The following is a 19465-nucleotide window of genomic DNA, read 5'->3' as shown; positions in this document are numbered from 1 at the left end:
TAATTATTCGAATATTTGTAATATCTTCTACATTCTTCTATAATTCTATCTTCGTTAAAAATTGCTCGAAAGGTATTTAAATTATCGCCACCAAAGCGTCAATCTTATCTTCAGCGTGTAAAAATTAAAAAGTATAATTAAATTAGATTCTTCTGACACTTTCTTATTGACCATTCGACTCCCATAAAAAGTAACACTATTTTAACATTCATTAAATCTTCTTAATACCTTCGAGAAGTCAACTGTCACAAAAAAAAAAAAAAAGCTGATACTTTCTCTCATTCTTCCTTTCGATCTTCCCACCCAAAAAAAAGAATTATGTCACGGAATAAAATTCTGACCCGAAAACACGGAAAATTCCAGGAATTTCCGATGCATTGAGTAACCAGAAAAATACATTAACGATCCTCGAAGAGAAGAATGCAAAGATCGGAAGGACGTTGGTTCCAAGGATTAACGCCCGTGGAATTCCCGAACGAATGCCATTTTATTGTACGCCGACGAAATTTCCATACCGTGAACCTTCTTCTTCCTCGCTGATCGATGACACCGAGATGTTATTTCTTTTTTATTTCACGAATGACGATCGAAACCGGCGAGAATAAAAAGAAAATACAGCGATCGATAAGTGTGCGAAGTTGAAACTCGCGAAGTGTGGCGAAAAAAAGAGAGAAGCTGTTCTCGAACGTCGACGAGTTGTGCCCACGTACTGAATTCCACTCTGATGGCGAACCTGTGCCTACGTAAGTGGTCTCGACAGGGGGCAAGAAAAAAATTTTGACACATTCCACGGATGCGCCTTTTTTTCTCTTCAACCACAGTGTCAACGTTTACGAGTAAGCTCGCAGCACGATTCTCGCGGGGGAACATAGAGGAAACTATGATAGTTTCTGTATTATGGTTGAATGAAAAGAATACGAGGCGAATCGTCTGTTTGCTTCCTGATTAACACGTTAACCAGTCGATGATGCGTTAAGATAGCCAACTTAATTTACGATTCGTGCCGTTTTATCGTGTACAAAAAGTGCTTTATCGCTGTTTTACGATCGTCGATTAGGAAGAGGATTATTTGAATACGGGCGTAGCAATGTCGAGCAGAGAATTAATTGTACACTTCGGAAAAAATAGCCAGTAATTATACCGGATGGGCTATCTAATTATCTTCTCTAGGTGGCGCGTCTCCATGTGTGGATAAGATGGAAGAAATTTTTTTTTTGATTGGAGAAATGGTAAAAAATGAATGGGAGTATGACACTTGATTTAAAATTTTAGAGTTCAAGATCATTTAAGGAAGTTTAAATATACATCTATGTCTGCTACAGTATACAGTAGAAAAAAATATATAAATTCATGTAAAGATACAGGTGATCCAAAAAAAGGAAAAAGAAAAATAATATTTATAAAAAAGGTTTTTCCCATCTTATTCAGCCTTTGATACCATTCAAATTACGGATAATAATTGTCTCCTACTACTATAGCTAGATAAGATAAAATCAAACGGCCTGTTTTACATGATCCACTTTGTATATTCGATAGATTTTTACAATTTTTAATTTGCTGTAGCAGTTCTCAATATTTTGTCATTCAAGAGAAGAAGAACTACTACAACAAATTAAAAATTGTTATAAAAAGTGCTCCACGAAATCTGAGCACTGCTACCGAATACGCAAAAACTTGCAATTTTTTCTAAAGTACACATTTGATTCTCCGATCAACGTTATTAAGTCCGATCGACAGCTAATCGATCGATAAATTTTCCCGCGTAACCGACGTCAAATGGCAGAAATATAATTACTTGCAACTAGATCGAAGAACATTGTCGCGCGAAAGTAGAATATACAATCGAACGTGAAACGTGGCGCGTTAGGCGAGAGGATAAGCGTTTTTCCCGATATATCGGCGTATTGAAATGAAAAACAGAGCAAAAGAGAAACGGTCTCGCGTAAATCTACTATCCGACGACTGAATAAATATATACATATATTCGCGATTTATTGTAACATCGTAATTTCGCTTGGCGAGCAACAGTTTTTTGAGTCAGAAAAGTACGCGAAACGTGCTCTTCTATTCTAGAACGTATTCCTGGAAATATTGCGAGAATGCCGACGGGGCCGCGGGTACGTTTATCACCATCGAAGCTCCGAGTCGGAATGATTTTTCACGGCGCTTTACGCGTTGTTCCATTTAGTCGTTTCAGAAAATAATTGAAAGCGGACGTCATCCTTCTTATCCCAACGGTTCGAAATGAAAAATCGTGCTATCGGTATCGGGGCCAACCCTCGTGCTTGCTCTCTCCTCCCTACACAGGGAAACACGTATTTAGTTTACAAACAAATGGCGGCTCGAAGGAAAGAACAATGTTGCCGGTCACTCAGTCGCGTTTTATCGTATAATTAATTCGATAACGAAGAAACGAATGACCGCGACATAAACAAATGTGATTTTCTCTTTAGCGGCTGGCCGTCGAAAGGGGGAGATCCTCCATGTTCGATCGTCGCGGAGACTGATTACGCGTCGTGCGATTTCTGTCTTCGATATCACCGAAATATTTCAAGAAAGATTACGATTAATTTTTACATTGCAAAAAGTAGCGGAATTTTGTTCTTGGAAAGAAAAAAGTAATCTCCATTACGGCTATTCCAAGTTGAAAATGAAACGTCGAATTGATTATTATTTCTCGCGATCGCGAGTATAGATTAACAATGAATCATACAATTCGCGTAACATCGAAAATTTCACCGTAATACCGTTCGATCGGAACTTATGTACACACCACGAGATGCGTTTTGATAACAAACGTTGCTATTTCACGGAAGAACCGCGTCGTATACGAAATCTTCTTGGAACCGTGAAAGACAAGACGAGAGCGTAGAGTGTAATAAAATTTCGTAACAAGAAATTAAAATTATCTTTCCAAGAGTGTAAAAGCAGTGAGTTATCGGGTGCTCCACATAATTAAGTTAGCAACGGGCACGGTACTGACCGGAGTTTCTCGATTAATCATTAAAACGGACAGAAGGAGAGAGAGAGAGAAATGCGTGCATACGAGAAAGAGAGAGAAAGAAAGAGGTGACTATCGCGTATTTATAATTACATTGAAAAAAATTGCGCTGTCGGATCTTTAATCGAGCGTCGGATGTACCGCTATTTACCTTTCTTCTTTGCCTGGTGCAAACAAAAGACTATTTGTATCGCATGGCGGGACAACTTAAAAGGCCCGAGCGACGCTCCGTAAAACGCGCACACGTCGTCCCACTGCTAATAATTTTTCACCGCGAGCAAACTGCTAATAAAAGCGTTCCTTTCATTTGTCCAAAAACACTGTTCCGTACATATCACACTTGCGAATAGTGTCTAATTAACGAACAAGCCAAAAGCACCGCGGTGTCAACACCATGTTCTCTAACTACACCGATGAATTTCATTTAACCGGCTAAACACACTTTCAGCAAATAGTGTAATACACCTGCCTGTTCCGTGAAATATATTGCCTGGAACAATTACCGGATCACCTATTTCAATTCACGATCACCGTGCGTTTAACCTGTGGTTGCTTTATGATTTTATTAATGACAACGCGATTTGTATCTGACACCGTGAAAGATACAGAGGAACGTTCAGATAATTGTATTTTACGACTGCAACCTCGCATTGTACCGCAACAGGGTTAATGGTACAACGATATTTTCACCAATTACATACCTAAGCTTACAAGAACACACGACAACAAATCTTCCAAATACACCTTTTCAAATCCTTCTCTCGATACGATACGAGAAAGGATATTCAAGAGGAAGTAACAATTCAACCCTGTCTCTGTTAAAGAAAAAAAAAAAAAAAAAAAGAAATCCATGTTAATATTTTCCAAATTTCTCAAGAACATCTTTGATAACCTTACCTTAGCCATGGTGATGGTATTCGCGGCGGCATCGAGATGAACGAAGACGGACAGGAGGATGGCAGTGCGTATCATCGGGATCATCATCGTGTCCTCGGCTGGTGGTACGTCCTCGAGGGTCGAAGGACCGAAGCCACTGGTCCGACACGCACGTACACGCACGCCACTCACACGCACTCACTGTTCCTGGCACATGGCATCCTCCTTTTCATGATCTCTCCTCCTCCTCTTTCTCTCGTGGTCTCGTGGTCGTCGATCTCGTTTCCTTCGAAATTTACTCGCGCCGAGTTTTCCTTTTTACTGTTTCTCGCCACTTCTCTTCTACTTCGACCTTCTTACCTCGTCGATCGCTCTGATTACCCTTTCAAGTGAACCATGAGATATCCCCCGTGGAGGGGTAAAACGCATGCAAACGAAGACCACCAATAGAAAGGACGCAAATGTATGTCCAGCCGTGGCAACTGCCGCCGAGCAACTGGCACTTGCTTGCCTGCTGGAGCAGCCTGCCTCGGCCCGATGGCAGACTCCCCGTTGCAGTCCTGTGTGTTACGCTCCTCTTCGTCGCTATCGGGGAATTTCGATGGTTAAAAAGTGACGAGAAGTTCGTGCCCGAAGCTTAGTCGCTCGCAGGCCACTTCGAAGAATTAGAGGATCGCTCGTTCGAGCAGCTATAGCCTGGTCTAAGGTATTTCCAACCGATTACCTGCTTACCGATTACATATTTGCAATTGTACTTAACTTACGTTAGGAAAAGATAAATTACACTCTGGTGGTGAGTTGTTTGATGGATTATTCCGGTAAGATTTATTGACAGTAAAGGAGTCTAGACGTTCCCTAGACACACGGAACGTTTGGAAAAATTCTGCTGCTTTCTTTCTTCTTCAGATACGATCCTCTCTGATTGCTTTGAACAGTGTAAATTTCAACAAAATGTAAATCTCAAATTTGTAAGTTTTTAGATTTGCGTTGGATTCATGAAATCAAGTAGACACTCGTGATAAAGAAAGTATTCTATTGTCTTTCGAAAAGCTTGTTAAAAAGCTCCATTGATAAATTGTTCGTTTATAATTAACAAGTGTCCGGTGATTTATGAATCGAGACGTATATATCGAAGTATTTTTACAAGATGAAAAATTAAGTATCTACCGGTTTAATGTATTTTTGAACATTTTCCAATTTCCCGGTTCTGTTCGCTCTTCGTAAGAATCACTTATGCAATGTTTATTTTTATCTCGCTTCTTTATCACATCTTAATCCGAGCAGCAGCTCTTCGTACCGGCACACGATGTCCTTCTTGACGATGCTCCACAGCCTGTCGCAGATAAGAGCGAAAATAACCAAGATTGCTGATTTCATGTAACGTCATTTACAATATGTACAACCGAAGCATAAGGATACACACGGGGATCGAGTAAGAATCGGAATCACTTGTCCGTGGAATGATTATCCTTTGAAAGATAGTTTCGGTTCTCGTATAAGTGCAATTTCCTCCGTCACGGGAGCGATTATTGTAACACGATACGTTCAGACACATTTTGCACACTCATCGACGCGAATAAAGCGATTTCGACGCTCATTTCGCTTTCTTCGTCGCGCGATACAGACTCTCCTAGGTAGTTCCGCGCGATCGAAGATTCATGAGTCATCGAGAATTCGAAACCGATTCAGAACTGGTTGTTTGGTCGATGGAATGTAGCTTTTAACAACGACCGACCAGATAGCAGAAGGGTGTGAGAGGGTGCTGTGGCGGATCGTACAAGCGTTTAGAGGTGGACGCACACCTGTGACCATCCACGTTCCTCATTAAATTTCAATCGGAGACCTGATTTATCCCTTTCGTGGACGTAGTTCGCGCTTCCATCGTGCTCCCGCCGATTGTCCTCCCCAGGTTGCTGCAAAAACAACTGGAATCAGAGAGAACAATGCTGCCGCATCCTTTTGAATGGGACAAGTAGTAGGTAGCATTGTCCTTCGCGAATCTTCCATCATTCTAGGCCTGCTGTCACATTTCTTTCCCTCCTTAATGCAATTCGCTTGTTAACATTTTCTTTCTCTTTTTGTTCCTGACCGTTCTGTACTAATTTATAATAGTCTACTCGAATAAAGGCGATACTATTTTTATTTTCGATCTGATAGTAAATGTAATTTGAAAATGATAATTTAAAAAGGTTCTTTTTTGCAAAATATTGAATTTTGGCGGGAGAACAGCCAATTTCGAAATTGTTATAGAAACCCTTACTATTTGAAACACCCGGTACATTAACATTTAACGCTACGCACTACTGAAACGATTCCGTGGTGGAACCAGTGAACACGTAGTTTATACAGTTACCATTCGTGATTTGTAACGCAGAACGACACGCAAATACTATATTTTACTCCGGCCACCGTAGACACGACGTAAAATTAGATATAGGGTAGATCGTGGGATTAAGCTCTAAGTCAGATTTAAAACTGACCGTACGCCGGTCGTTCCATCAATAATTCCTAACATTGTCGCGTGTAAGCAATATCTATCTTCGAGACACCTGCCTGAGACAAGCAAACACAATGGTGCTTAATCGGCCAGAACGATCGAACTCTTTGATTGAACTCGTTCCACTGGTAGGCGTAGCGAGCGGGATAATAACTTGCTATTGCTCGGCTACCTACGTACCCATGGGTGTAATTCACTCGTAGGGTCCGCCATTAACCGCCTTTAAACAACTTTACTAGCTGCTTCGCATTGTATTTGCCTTCTTCTTCTTCCTCCTCCTCCTCAGAGAAATAAACATTAAGAGTACGAGTCCTCGTTGTTTCCTCGTTTACTATCAATTATTGTTAGATTCTCCTTATTCGTTCTTGTTAACTGCAATATCGAGAATTTTGCTATTATTGTGGCGATTATGAACAGCGTAGATTGTAATAATAGGAACAAATTAGAAGAGTGGAATAGGTTTCGTTATTAGACAAGATTGCGAATTCCTGGAAATAAAGATAAAGTTTAATTTAAGATCTGAAGGAAAAAGGAAGGTAACCACCGGAGTTGGTGGATGCATTCTGAACGGCTGTTGGCATTCGAATGCGCTCGGTCCAGCGGAGAAAGTGGCGACGATCGTGAGCGCAATTATATTGCCGTGTCTGAAGTAAACGGGGAGACAAAAGTCTTTCTATATTTACGATCCGCTTTTGAAACATTACTCGACACTGGTAGTTTAAATAAATCACTCGGCCTGTTTCGATAAATCACTCAGCTCCCTTAGACACTGACGATCAATTTCAGCTGTAAAAGTAATTGAAAACAATGAGTACGAGGTTTCTCAAATGAAAAAAAAAAAGAAAAAGAAAAGAAGAACCTCTCTCTCTCGAACGCGACTTTCCTTTAACGAGAGAAAAACTGTCGAAGCTCTCTGATGTAATATGTAATCGCAAGCAAACTTTCAGAAGGTATCTTAATTACTTGACGGATAAAACAAAATATTCACGCGTATAATACTCCTCCGTTATTAAAAATTCTCGAAAATTAACCATCTTCGAAATCATCTGTATCGAAGAGACGATCAAGACAAAAACGTCAAACGATAACCTTAATCTTGGACATTCACGGATTTTACGGGTCTCCGAACCGAGAAGCGTTCAATTAAAGCAACAGCCTGATCGTTAACAGTCTCGAGCGATTTCAGAGGGATTTTACTTTCCTCAGTGGAATTCCAAGCGGTCGCGAATTCTGAAATCGGCCAGTGATTGCGTCCCTGTTCTTCGCGCACGAAGGGACTTAACAGGCTGCTCGTTGGCCAAGCCGCCGTCGGCCGGACAGCAACTCACTCGTCGTCCACTCCGGCACACCTGTTCACTCAGGTATGCGATCTTCCCTCTCTCTCTCTCTCTTCCTCCATCTCTTTCTCCCACCTTTCTTCCTCTCTTTCGTTTCTTCCCGTATTTGTCTCCACGCAACCGTTCTTTTGTCTCTTTCTTGCTCTTCATCACGACAACAGGACCGACGGTGGTTTACCGTTGTCTCGCTGATCCTGGACCTACGGAGAGTCGATCTATTCGCAGCACGTAAACCTTTCTACTAGCATAAAGCCACCCTGTAATTTTCTGCTCCATAATTATCGTGCTCGCTCCTCCTTTCTCTCTCTCTCTCTCTCTCATTCTCTCTTTTTCTCTGTTTCTTAATAAACATACGTACCTCTATATTCGATCACGATTTAATTACATTCGGTTACAATCCGGTTACACTTTGACTTTTATTCATTGAAAGATACCCAACACGCGTTTCCTTATTCGTGCATCAGCGGTGGCTCCGTAGAGAAAAAAAGTCCGTCTTTCTTCTCTGGTTTTCCCGTTCACGGGAAGCGAGTTTACGGTGCCTCCAAGTTTCCATTTATTACCTCGCCGTGAGAAGTCTATGGCTGGTCCGTAAGTCCTGACAGTTTCAGATTGTTTCGGACCGATTGGAACAAGTGGTCGGTTCAGTCTATAGGGGGGCTTCTCCCCCTCTGAGCACTCGGCTCTCGACCTGCTCGAGCAGAAGAACCAGACAATAGGACGCCAACATCGAAACTATATACCCGCGTGCACTTGTCTTTTTCGCCTTGTTGCTGTCATCGTTTGTTATGGTCTTTTCAGTGCCACAGGTAGAATAATGTCCATGGAAAAATGGTTTCGTTGCCTCTCCTAATTGGACTCGATTCATTCCCTTGTGAAATAGTATCGGCGACACTGTTGAGAAAATGATTACGATGTGTCTATTAGAATGTAAAGAAGCAAGCGTGCAGGTTGGTTTAATAGACGGGTTTTAAGGTGGAGCAGAGTGGCGCTGGTTATGGCACCGTGCCTCGGCTATGCAAATGTAATTCCCCGTTGAAGCTCTTCGAGTCTAATTCGCCGGAGGTGTACGGAGGAATGAAACAAGCCGGTGCCTGCAAGCGATCTTGGAGCTTCAACGCGTTCCAAGGACGACGATGTTAGATTTTTAGAGTGTAACGTGAACGAAGATCGAAGCGTTCCAAGACGTTCAATTATCGATTTCGTTACCTCTTTACGCCATTGTCGAATAAATATTAAGACACCTAAATAGTGTGTTCATGCAAGAGGACATTTGATCCGGTATGCATATTTCTCACAATTTCTCTTTTATTAAAAAATACGTGTTTTCCTTATAACCCTGCATTTCAAGCTAAATAATAATTCTTTGACACCTCGGTCATTTCGTAACAATGATTCAGACTTACTATAGATCGTGGTATTGTTTTAACATTACATTGTACATACAACATCTTTCAAGTTACAAAATATAAAATTATTACGTTAATATAATAAACGAAGTTCGTTTAGAGGAAATATAAATAGTTTCATTCTACTGTCGCTAATTGTACTTGTACACACATTTAAAGTAAACGGCGCTAAAAAAAGAATACGTTCTAAAAGAGATCTATTCCGTAAAACTATTGTACTTCCTGACTCCAATCTCTTTGATCATAAAAATTCATTCTGCCATCAGTCTTCTTCGGGTTGGTATAAAATTTGCTTCAGAACTCTCGTTCCGTCTTCGAATTTACAGTATCGATAAGACGGACACTTTTCGGTGGGAGCTTTATGAGAGTATTTCTTCAACAATATCGAGTTACTCTTCTTCTCGTCGGTCACGTCCCAGATGTTCACGAAGAATATCGTGTATGTGCTGATATCCTTCATTCCGGAGACGGACCAGGCGCACATGTACACCTGAAGCGAGATCACAGAAAGAAAGAAAAAAAAAACGTTTAGCATAATATCTCCTTTCTCGTATGTAATTCATTTTCTTCTCGATCCGCGATTTTACTTACGTTGGTCTTCAGAATTCGCGCGCAAGAATTCATCGTGTCGAGAATCGCCGAACACGTTCTGGCGATGTGCACGTCTTGCGTCACTTCGCTTTTTTTGTAATCGCTGGTATAGGCGTCGAAGTCGTCGATCAAGATCACGGAGGGCAAAGTGGCGAAGGTGTGCAGCTCGACGAGCCGCTCTGCGAGAGCCTTGTAGTTCTCCAAGTACCTGGGATATTGATTTTCTGTGTGATTATTTTTCGTTCGATTTCATAATCGTGGGGATTCCCCGTTTTATACGGGTAAAATAACCTTATTACAGAACGACTAGTGGATTTACTTTTGAACACTTTCAAATGATAAATGGGATTGGCTTACCTGAATTTAGGTAATGGGGATTTATCAGTGTCTATACTGAGATGATATTATTACATAAGCTGTATTTTTGTATTATACCTATACTATCATATTATGCTATCGTAACCAATTTGGGCAATGGAAATTTATTAGTGCATTGTTTTGTATTATAGTACGATTGTATTACTATATCATAGAAATATTAACATTTATCTGCAGACCGTTCGTCTCAGAGAAAAGTCTGAATTTTTATTTCACCATTACAACCTTGTGGAGAATTTTGGAAGCTCTAGTGTTTGAACACCTTCAACTGACAATAGGTGGCACACTATTTCCATAAGAAAAAATATTTAATTTTTCATATAAAATTATAAACATATTGCTTATAAATTTATAGAATTTTATAAAATTTTAACATTTAATTTCAAAAACAAATTCCTGTTTTTTTTTACTTATGAAATAAAAATGCGATCTTTTGTACCTTGTAATATGAGTAATGGCTGTCGGAAGAATCTGAAGCATTTAACTGGATACAAAAAACATCTTCGGAATTTATAGAAAAATTCAGTACTAAGAATGAGCGGCAATCGTAAAACAAACAAACACCACAAAGATCCCGCGAGCAATATACCTAAGTAGATTAATGTGGTAATAAACGTAAAATAACGTTTCATTTCTTACCACCGAACAGACCTGTTTCAAAACCAATAAACATCGTTTCCAAAAGTGAAAGCGTTATCGTCTTGGTAGATCTTTTAACGTGTGATCGTTCAATTTTTCTAGATTCAATATAATAATTAAATATCAAATAACAATTACAATAACTGCGTACTAGAATGAATCTAATTATTTATTTTTGTGATTTATTAAAAATTACATTTTCGATGAATTAACCAACAAATACTTATCTATCAATTTTGTTCAAATATCGATCATCCCTAGTTCTGAAATGACGTATTAAATATTACACGTATATTTTTTTAACTATGTCTAAAAATGTCCATTTATCACGCTAATATACATATGTGATAAGTATTTCATTGAACTTTGACTTCCGTGCTTAACAAAACGAAACAGACTGTAACGAAAATGAAAAAAAAAAATCAAGACAGGCGCAATTAGAAAGAGGAATTTTCCTCTTTTGCCAGAAGCAACACACACGTTCAACGAATCCTGAAGCGAGGACAGACAGAATCTCAGCTTTGAAAAATAAACGGTAGAAGAAGGAAGCAGCTGATTTGCGACGATCCTCGTCTGATCGTTTATTTTACTCTTGCTCCTGGTGGCACGATGAATCGTGCATAAAAATTGCGAACTCCACTGTTTATCCAGCGAACCACCCGAAAGAATAAACTTTTCCAAACTGACTCATTTTATCCACAATGTATTAGCTTTGTGAACGTTCTCACGGTCGAAATGGTTAAAAAAAAAAAATAAAAATGGAGTAAAATAGTACGATATCAATCAGTTAAATGTAATTCTTTGTTTTTACAATTCTTTAAAATTTTGTATTATTTTCTTTGATTATGAATATGATCCTTTAAATCCTTTAGATCCTTTAAATATGATCCATTGAATATAGTGAAATTGAAATGATCCAGTATAAAATGAAAAGCTTTTTACGTGTGAGAAAGTGTTCTTTTCAGGTTAATTGTGACGTGTTCGTATTTTGCTTGGTTACTTTCGAGCCACCCTGTATTTACGAATTGTAACGATAGTCTTGAGCAAATTTATTCAAGACTTATTCAACGATGAATCAAAGTTCTTTGTGCTGTAATGTACTGCGTACTTCATTGCAGTTCGCTGCAGACGAGAATGAGTAACGTTCCCCGGGCGTGATCTATGCACGTTTAACGCAGCCTCTTCTGAAAATACGATCGCTCGTAAACAACGCGTATGTTTATGCACGTAGAATGTCAATACCTGTCGCGTGTGACGTGTAATGTAACTAATGTTCCTTGATCGATCGCTTCCGGTGTGTTAAACAAAGTTTTCGAATTCAAAACCGTTCTACATATTATTATTCTATGGCGCAACATTATGGCGCCTCGCAATGAATAAATCGGCAAACGGTTAGACGACGTTACATTTTTTTCTCGATACAAAATTATCGATAGCCTTTAAAAGAATGACAAATACTGCAAACGAACTTTCTTTTCACATGATCAAAAGGGAAACGTAAATTTTTCTCCGTCTTACCGCGAAGTGCGCAATATGTTAACCGATATTCGGGACTTGAAGCTCGAGCGAAATGAACGATTTCAAAATAAGCGATTTAGTTTAGTTAAATGGGCATAAATCTGACGCTTTTTTTAGAAATGAATCCCGAAGGCCGTTGCACGTGCAGAAGCGCCGCAAGAAAAGTGTTCCGCTTACATAAATCTCATCAGCTTGAAAGCCGCGGGTGCTGGATTACTTCTGTCGTGACAGGCCGCTGGCAGCCTCTCCAACGGAGCTGGTGTAATGTAAACGACACGGCGTCCTTCTTCAGCCCAGTAAATAGCTGCCTGCGAAGGAAAACCCGATTCCGGAAATGTCGGGATCGTTTCTGACAAAACAGATCCGTAACGAGCACCGGTCGCGTAATAACATGCTTAACGGAATGTTTACAACGCATATCGAAAATTTGAAAACGAAATGTATTAATAACACCGTGTTTTCGTATATATAGTTTCATAACTTTATGGAATAAATACATAGCTGTAATTCATTATTGATATTAAATACTTTTAATTTGATGGTAAAACTTTAATTTTATAGTTAAAACTTTGTGACGTAAAAAAAACAGTGGACAATATTAATTGATACTTATGAAATAGCATTCACAAGTATTATTCTTATATTAAAAGCTTCAAAAAATTTCGTTATATTTCTTTTTAGCGTATATATAAAACAATGTAAAGAAATAAACAGTGTTCTAAAAATTCGATACTGCGATGTTCCAACTTTATGCAATTCTACGTCGACTAAATATTTACAGTTATCGAACTGTATTTTAAATTATACTACATATAAACAAGTATAATGTTTGCACTTTTTCGTATAATTACCTCAAACATGAAAGATTTACTCAATTCTGAAGGCCCACAAAGTAACGTCGATTTCACATTATGCTTTACCGAAAACATACTTGACTCTTATCTTTCAAACTATATTTAAGGTTATATGATTATCGCGGCAAAAGATGTGATTGCTTTCTTTTCTTTCAATAATTATATTTGTTACCAATAAAGCAAATATTTATAGAAAATCAATATTTAAGACTTATTATAAAGTGTTTTTTCAACTATTGTTAATATTTTTTGCGCACCTTTTCATATTAACACGATTTTGCGAAGAATTTGAACGAAACGTTTGATGTAAATTACTAACAGCGTCATCTTTCGATTCATATTTGACATAATATCTATTGTAGCGACATCTTGTATTCAGTACATCAAGAATCATATTTTTTTTCATTCAAACATTGATGTAGGTTATACAAACGTAAACAGAATGTGAATTATGTTTACGAATTGATTTTATTATACGTCGGGTCTGAATTTTAGTGGAAAGCTATGAAAAAAGTGATTGTAATTGTAATTTTTACACATTAATTTTGTAATTCTATTCCATTTGAGCATAAAAACATTTATAAAAATGACTAGTGAAACTCAAATCACTAATATTGTAAACGATATTTTAGTAAGTATGCATTAATTTGACATTATTTTATATGCACTTTTTGTATTACGTCTTATTTTATTTGTTTCATTATTTGTAATCATTAGTTCACGATAATCCGAAAATAAGCATTAAGGTTATGATACAAATTTTTTGCGGCTGTATGTGTTTACATTTTGATGAAAACGAACAAACGTTTCCTTAATATAAAATTTTAAAGATTCGTTTATTAATGTTTCTTTTTTTGTTTATTATAACACTAATAGGCATATCTCAGTAAAAATAACAGTTATATTATTTATTTATTGCATCCTGTTGGAATCTTAGATTGTATTGTATATTATAATGTCAAAATCTTATTTTTGTTGTTTGTAAAATTATTACAGAAAGTAGAAGCTATAGAAGAAGCATTTAGCTGTGTTTTGGTACATCATCCAAACAGTGAGAGTGAAAAAATATCAGCATGGCAATCAGAATTAACATCTGCTATGTCAAATTTGTCCAAAGAACAACAAGAAAATGCAGTAAGGCAATTTCTATCCATGGCAGCAGCAATGACTAATCATAAAAGATTACAGTTGTTATTGTCATTACTTGAACATTTAGTCACAACTAATGTTTTACCAGCAAGGTAAGTTGTTTTCAAAATGAAATACCATTGATTAAATGTCACTTTGTTTTTATACAAAATCATAAGATAATTCAACGTATGTAATTTTAGACTTGTGTGTGAATGTATATTGAGTTGTGACAAACTCCAATATCAGTTAGAAGATTTCTGGGTTGAATGTTTTGTTCTTATTCGACATATTATTGGAGGAGTTGATTATAAGGGAGTAAGAGAAATAATGAAAGTAAGTATTAATAAAATCAACTTCAAGTTTATATAACTTATCAAGATTAAGAAATACTAACTGTGATTGTACAGGGGTGCAAAGAGAAAGCACAGACAATACCAGCAAGATTAGATGCATCTATTCAACCACAATTAAAAGCTTTAGAAAATGTAATTGAGTACATTTTTGATAGAAATGCTTGTTTATTGCCAGGATATTTTATTGTAAACGAAATTCAAAAGGCTTTTCCTGATGGTAAAAATTGGCCACATTGGGTATGTTACTTTAGAGGCAACATTTATCACATTTAATTGATTAAATTGTATCTTACTTAATTGTCTTTTTTAGAAACTAGCAAAATTACTTTCGAACTTCGTCGAGAGTTTCCGCAATACGGCACAAATGGTATCTATAGTTGGACATTCAAAAATGTTACCAGTAGTAGAACATACTGGATATGCAGATTTAATTAATCCTTGGGTACTTGATACAACAACATTGAAATTTTCACTCAAAGGAAATTTGCCTTATGATGAAGATTTACTTAAACCTCAAACTGGATTACTCAGATATGTTTTAGAACAACCTTATAGCAGGGACATGGTTTGTTCAATGCTTGGTTTACAAAAACAGGTATACCTTTAATGAAAAAAACCGAAATCAAATCCTTTAGACGATTATAATTTTATTTTATTTGGATTATAGCAAAAACAGCGATGTATAGCTTTAGAAGAGCAATTAGTGGAACTAGTAATTCTTGCTATGGAACGCGCGGAAAATGAAACTTTACCAGCAGAGGGGACTGATGGAACTGTTGCAAATCATTATGTGTGGTTGCACCTTTCATCACAGCTTATATATTTTGTACTTTTTTCGTATGCCGGGTTTCCTAGTATCGTAATGGCAATACACGATAAATTGGCAGGAAGGGATTTGAGGAAAGGAAGAGATCACTTAATGTGGGTGTTGTTGCAATTTATTTCCGGAAGTATTCAAAGGAACCCACTATCAAACTTTTTGCCAGTATTAAAATTATACGACCTTCTTTATCCGGAAAAAGAACCATTACCTGTTCCGGATTATACTCAAGCACTGTGCACTCATCAAATGGCTATTACATGTATATGGATACATCTGTTGAAGAAAGCTCAATCTGAACATTCAAATATTCATAGACCAATACCACATACTTTGAAACTTCACCACGAATTTTTGCAACACTTGGTTATGCCTAATACTTCTCTTTGTATGGGATCAGACTATCGAATTGCCTTATTATGCAATGCCTATTCTACAAATCAGGAATATTTTAGTAGACCAATGGCAGCATTAGTGGACACCATACTTGGTACTCAAAAAGGTCAGCAACAACAACTGATGCAGACATTACAGAATAATGCAGCTCTCGCGAGTGGACCAACCACGCCATTATCGATGTCGATTTTGGACTCGTTAACTGTTCACTCCAAAATGAGTCTAATCCACAGCATTGTTACCCATGTTATCAAATTGGCACAGTCTAAGAGTAATATGGCATTAGCACCGGCACTAGTTGAAACGTATAGTCGACTACTAGTGTACACGGAGATTGAAAGTCTTGGTGTTAAAGGATTCATTAGTCAGTTACTTCCGCAAGTTTTCAAGTCTCACGCATGGGGAACGTTATATACACTTTTAGAAATGTTCAGCTACAGAATGCATCATATACAGCCACATTATAGAGTCCAACTTTTGTCTCATTTACATAGCCTCGCAGCGGTACCACAGACTAATCAAACGCAGCTTCACCTTTGCGTGGAAAGTACTGCCCTCCGCTTAATCACTGGTTTAGGATCTGCCGAAGTGCAACCACAATTATCTAGATTTTTATCTGAACCCAAAACTCTTGTATCAGCTGAATCTGAGGAATTAAACAGAGCTTTAGTACTAACGTTAGCACGCTCTATGCATGTTACTGGAACAGGATCAGATAGTCACAGTGGCACATGGTGCAAGGAATTGTTGAATACAATTATGCAAAATACACCACATTCCTGGGCCAATCATACTCTCGAGTGTTTCCCTCCAGTACTCAGCGAATTTTTTCAACAAAACAGCGTTCCAAAAGAGAACAAACAACAGATTAAAAAAGCGGTGGAGGAGGAGTATCGAAATTGGGCCTCTATGAGTAATGAAAATGACATAATAGCACATTTTTCTGTACCTGGTACCCCGCCTCTGTTTTTATGCCTTTTGTGGAAGATTATTTTTGAAACTGATCGAATTAGTCCGATTGCGTATAAAATCCTAGAGAGAATTGGTGCTCGAGCTCTGTCGGCTCATCTTCGAAAATTCTGTGATTATCTTGTGTTCGAATTTGCTAACAGCGTGGGTGGTGGGCAGCATGTGAACAAGTGTGTAGATACGATTAACGATATGATATGGAAATACAATATTGTAACTATTGATAGACTAATTCTTTGCTTGGTACTGAGAACTCATGAAGGAAGTGACGCTCAAGTATGCTTTTTCATCATTCAACTATTGTTACTTAAGGCTATTGAATTTAGAAATAGAGTCCAAGAATTTGTCAAGGAAAATTCTCCAGAACATTGGAAACAATCAAATTGGCATGAAAAGCATCTTGCATTTCATAGAAAGTTTCCAGAGAAGTTTGCTCCAGAAGGTATTATGGAGCAAACAAGTGGAGGACCTAGTCAATATCAAAGTTTACCTGTTTACTTTGGAAACGTGTGCTTACGATTTTTACCGGTCTTTGATATCGTTGTACATAGATATTTGGAAATTCCAGCTGTATCGAAAAGTTTAGAAACGCTATTAGAACATTTGGGATGTTTATATAAATTTCATGGTTTGTATATATTTTTTCGTTTACAATTATAGAATTTCTTACGTAAATGCGGCTTTATTCAACTTCACCATACTGAATTTTAGATCGACCTGTAACATATCTTTATAATACGTTACATTATTATGAACATAAATTAAGAGACAGGCCACCTTTAAAACGACGTTTAGTATCAGCTGTTTTGGGTTCTTTAAGAGAAATTAGAGCACCTGGATGGGCACTCTCAGAAGCTTATCAGATGTATATGACTCGATCTGTCGATGATGTAGTCACGTGGATGCCTGAATTAGATTATTATATTCGTTTAGTACAAAGAATTGTCGAAAGTAAGTTATTTCTTAATCTGTTTAACATCTCCCAAATTGTAATTTTATTTTCAACAAAATTTTCAGCAATGTCAGGCACTGCTCACTTTCCCGCTACTGATTGGAGATTTAACGAATTTCCTAATCCTGCAGCACATGCATTATATGTTACATGTGTAGAACTTATGGCTGTTCCTGTTGCTCCCAATATAGTTGCCAACTTATTATTAGATGTAGTTGCAAAAGGGTAAGATCCTATAAAATATTATCTTAAATGATCTTTGTTTATAACTTTGAATTTATTAGGTATACAGTGATACCATCAGATGAGATTCATTTGTGGATAAATTGTGTGGGTTTACTGTTGGCTGCTTTACCAGAGTGTTATTGGTTGGCTCTTCATGATCGATTAGTAGAAACTATTAGCAGTCCAGGATTAGCTAATTGGCAGTATAGTAATTTAACCCCATTCCAAATATTCAATTTTAATAACACTCATAATAGTTTATTGGAAAATAAATATAGTTATATGTTGGCACTGGCACATTCCGTATGGCATCATGCTGGTGTTGGACAAATAACTACTATGCCTCAGTAAGTTCCAATTAAAACATGACAAAAATAGTTTTAGTAATTGTGATGTACTGTAATAAAATATAATTTTATCTAGGTTTATTAAAGAGAAGCTTCAACCGGTTGTAAATAGCGAAGAACAGTTAATATATGCCTGTCATTTAATTGGACCCACTTTAGCAAGATTTAATGCCGAAAGGCCGCATTGTGTAGTAGATCTAGCAGTTCGTTTATACGAAATGCTTGAACAAGTCGATCGCCTTCAGACCCATTTAAAATACATGGATCCAGTTTGTGATTTGCTGTATCCTTTTATTCGCTACTTTTTCCACATACCAAGCCGAAAAAACAAACTTTTCAGAAATTTAATATTTTCCTTAATACTAACTGTAACAGGTATCACATTAAATACATGTTTGTTGGTGATATGATGAAAAACGAAGTGGAATGCATTATACGAAGATTAAGGCCAGCGTTGCAAATGCGGTTACGATTTATTGCTCATATAAATATAGACGAAATTCAGTCTTCCTGAGACATTCCGTGTACGAGTAACGCGGAAGTGAATACATGTTAATGTGCAAGTCAACCATTTCTCAGACGCTCGAAAATTTTCGGAATCAGTAAGTAGTGTAAGTCAACCACTTCTCGGATGCTCGAAAATTTCGGAATTAGCAGTGAGTGTAAGTCAACCACTAAAGTCCGTCTAAAGCTTCAAGTTTGCTTTGCCGGACAATAATAAGAACTATTATTTTCAGTAAAACTCCTAAAATTTATTAGTCAGGATAACGAATTCATATCAGAAATACTTAAATGCTTTCAATTATTGTTATTTTTCATAAATACAGACTGATTCTATGCGTTTATTTAAAAATAAGGATGACAAGTTACATTTACAATTAATCCATTATATTACATGACAATATTCGCATAAAATACAATACGTACAAAAACAGTTTTATAAAGTCTCATGTAAATATACAATATATTTTAAGTTACTTTTGTTCACTGAACACCGATTGGAACATTTGTACCTTCGGAATGTTGGAATACATTTCAATACTATACTTTTTTATTTATCATAATGTAGATATACAGATTACTATGTAAAAATATTGAAAATCGCGATTTGCATTAAGGCAAGCACGGGCACTGAATTAACGACAACAGTATTTAATATATGATACAAAAATAAT

The 19465-nt window shown here is 37.2% G+C and overlaps 3 protein-coding genes across 3 annotated transcripts in view; 1 reads left to right on the top strand and 2 right to left on the bottom strand.

The window, feature by feature from the left end:
* The window catches only part of LOC108570453 (SPARC-related modular calcium-binding protein 2), a 29258-nt gene extending 24896 nt beyond the window's left edge, over positions 1-4362 (bottom strand). The window contains exon 1 of the mRNA XM_017932316.1: positions 3899-4362. Coding sequence (XP_017787805.1) covers positions 3899-3985 — 87 coding nt within the window. The 5' untranslated portion in view covers positions 3986-4362. The remainder of the gene's footprint in view (positions 1-3898) is intronic.
* A 4890-nt stretch (positions 4363-9252) lies between these two features.
* LOC108570476 lies at positions 9253-13215 on the bottom strand. Its single transcript, XM_017932342.1, has 4 exons — positions 13095-13215; positions 12421-12551; positions 9709-9916; positions 9253-9607 (listed from the first exon to the last, which is right to left on the bottom strand). Exons 1-4 carry the CDS (start codon positions 13170-13172, stop codon positions 9380-9382), a joined length of 645 nt encoding a protein of 214 aa, XP_017787831.1. The 5' UTR covers positions 13173-13215; the 3' UTR covers positions 9253-9379.
* Positions 13216-13683: 468 nt separating this feature from the next.
* On the top strand, positions 13684-18804 carry LOC108570462 (mediator of RNA polymerase II transcription subunit 23). The gene is made up of 11 exons (XM_017932324.1): positions 13684-13728; positions 14094-14338; positions 14429-14561; positions 14636-14818; positions 14892-15176; positions 15249-17394; positions 17478-17717; positions 17784-17943; positions 18003-18290; positions 18367-18573; positions 18666-18804. Exons 1-11 carry the CDS (start codon positions 13684-13686, stop codon positions 18802-18804), a joined length of 4071 nt encoding a protein of 1356 aa, XP_017787813.1.
* The last annotated feature ends 661 nt before the right edge of the window (positions 18805-19465 follow it).

This window comes from Habropoda laboriosa, unplaced genomic scaffold (genome assembly GCF_001263275.1).
Source record: "Habropoda laboriosa isolate 0110345459 unplaced genomic scaffold, ASM126327v1 scaffold84, whole genome shotgun sequence".
Taxonomy (NCBI): Eukaryota; Metazoa; Arthropoda; class Insecta; order Hymenoptera; family Apidae; genus Habropoda; species Habropoda laboriosa.
Note: the sequence above shows the minus strand (reverse complement) of the source record. Positions and strands in the feature narration are given on the sequence as shown.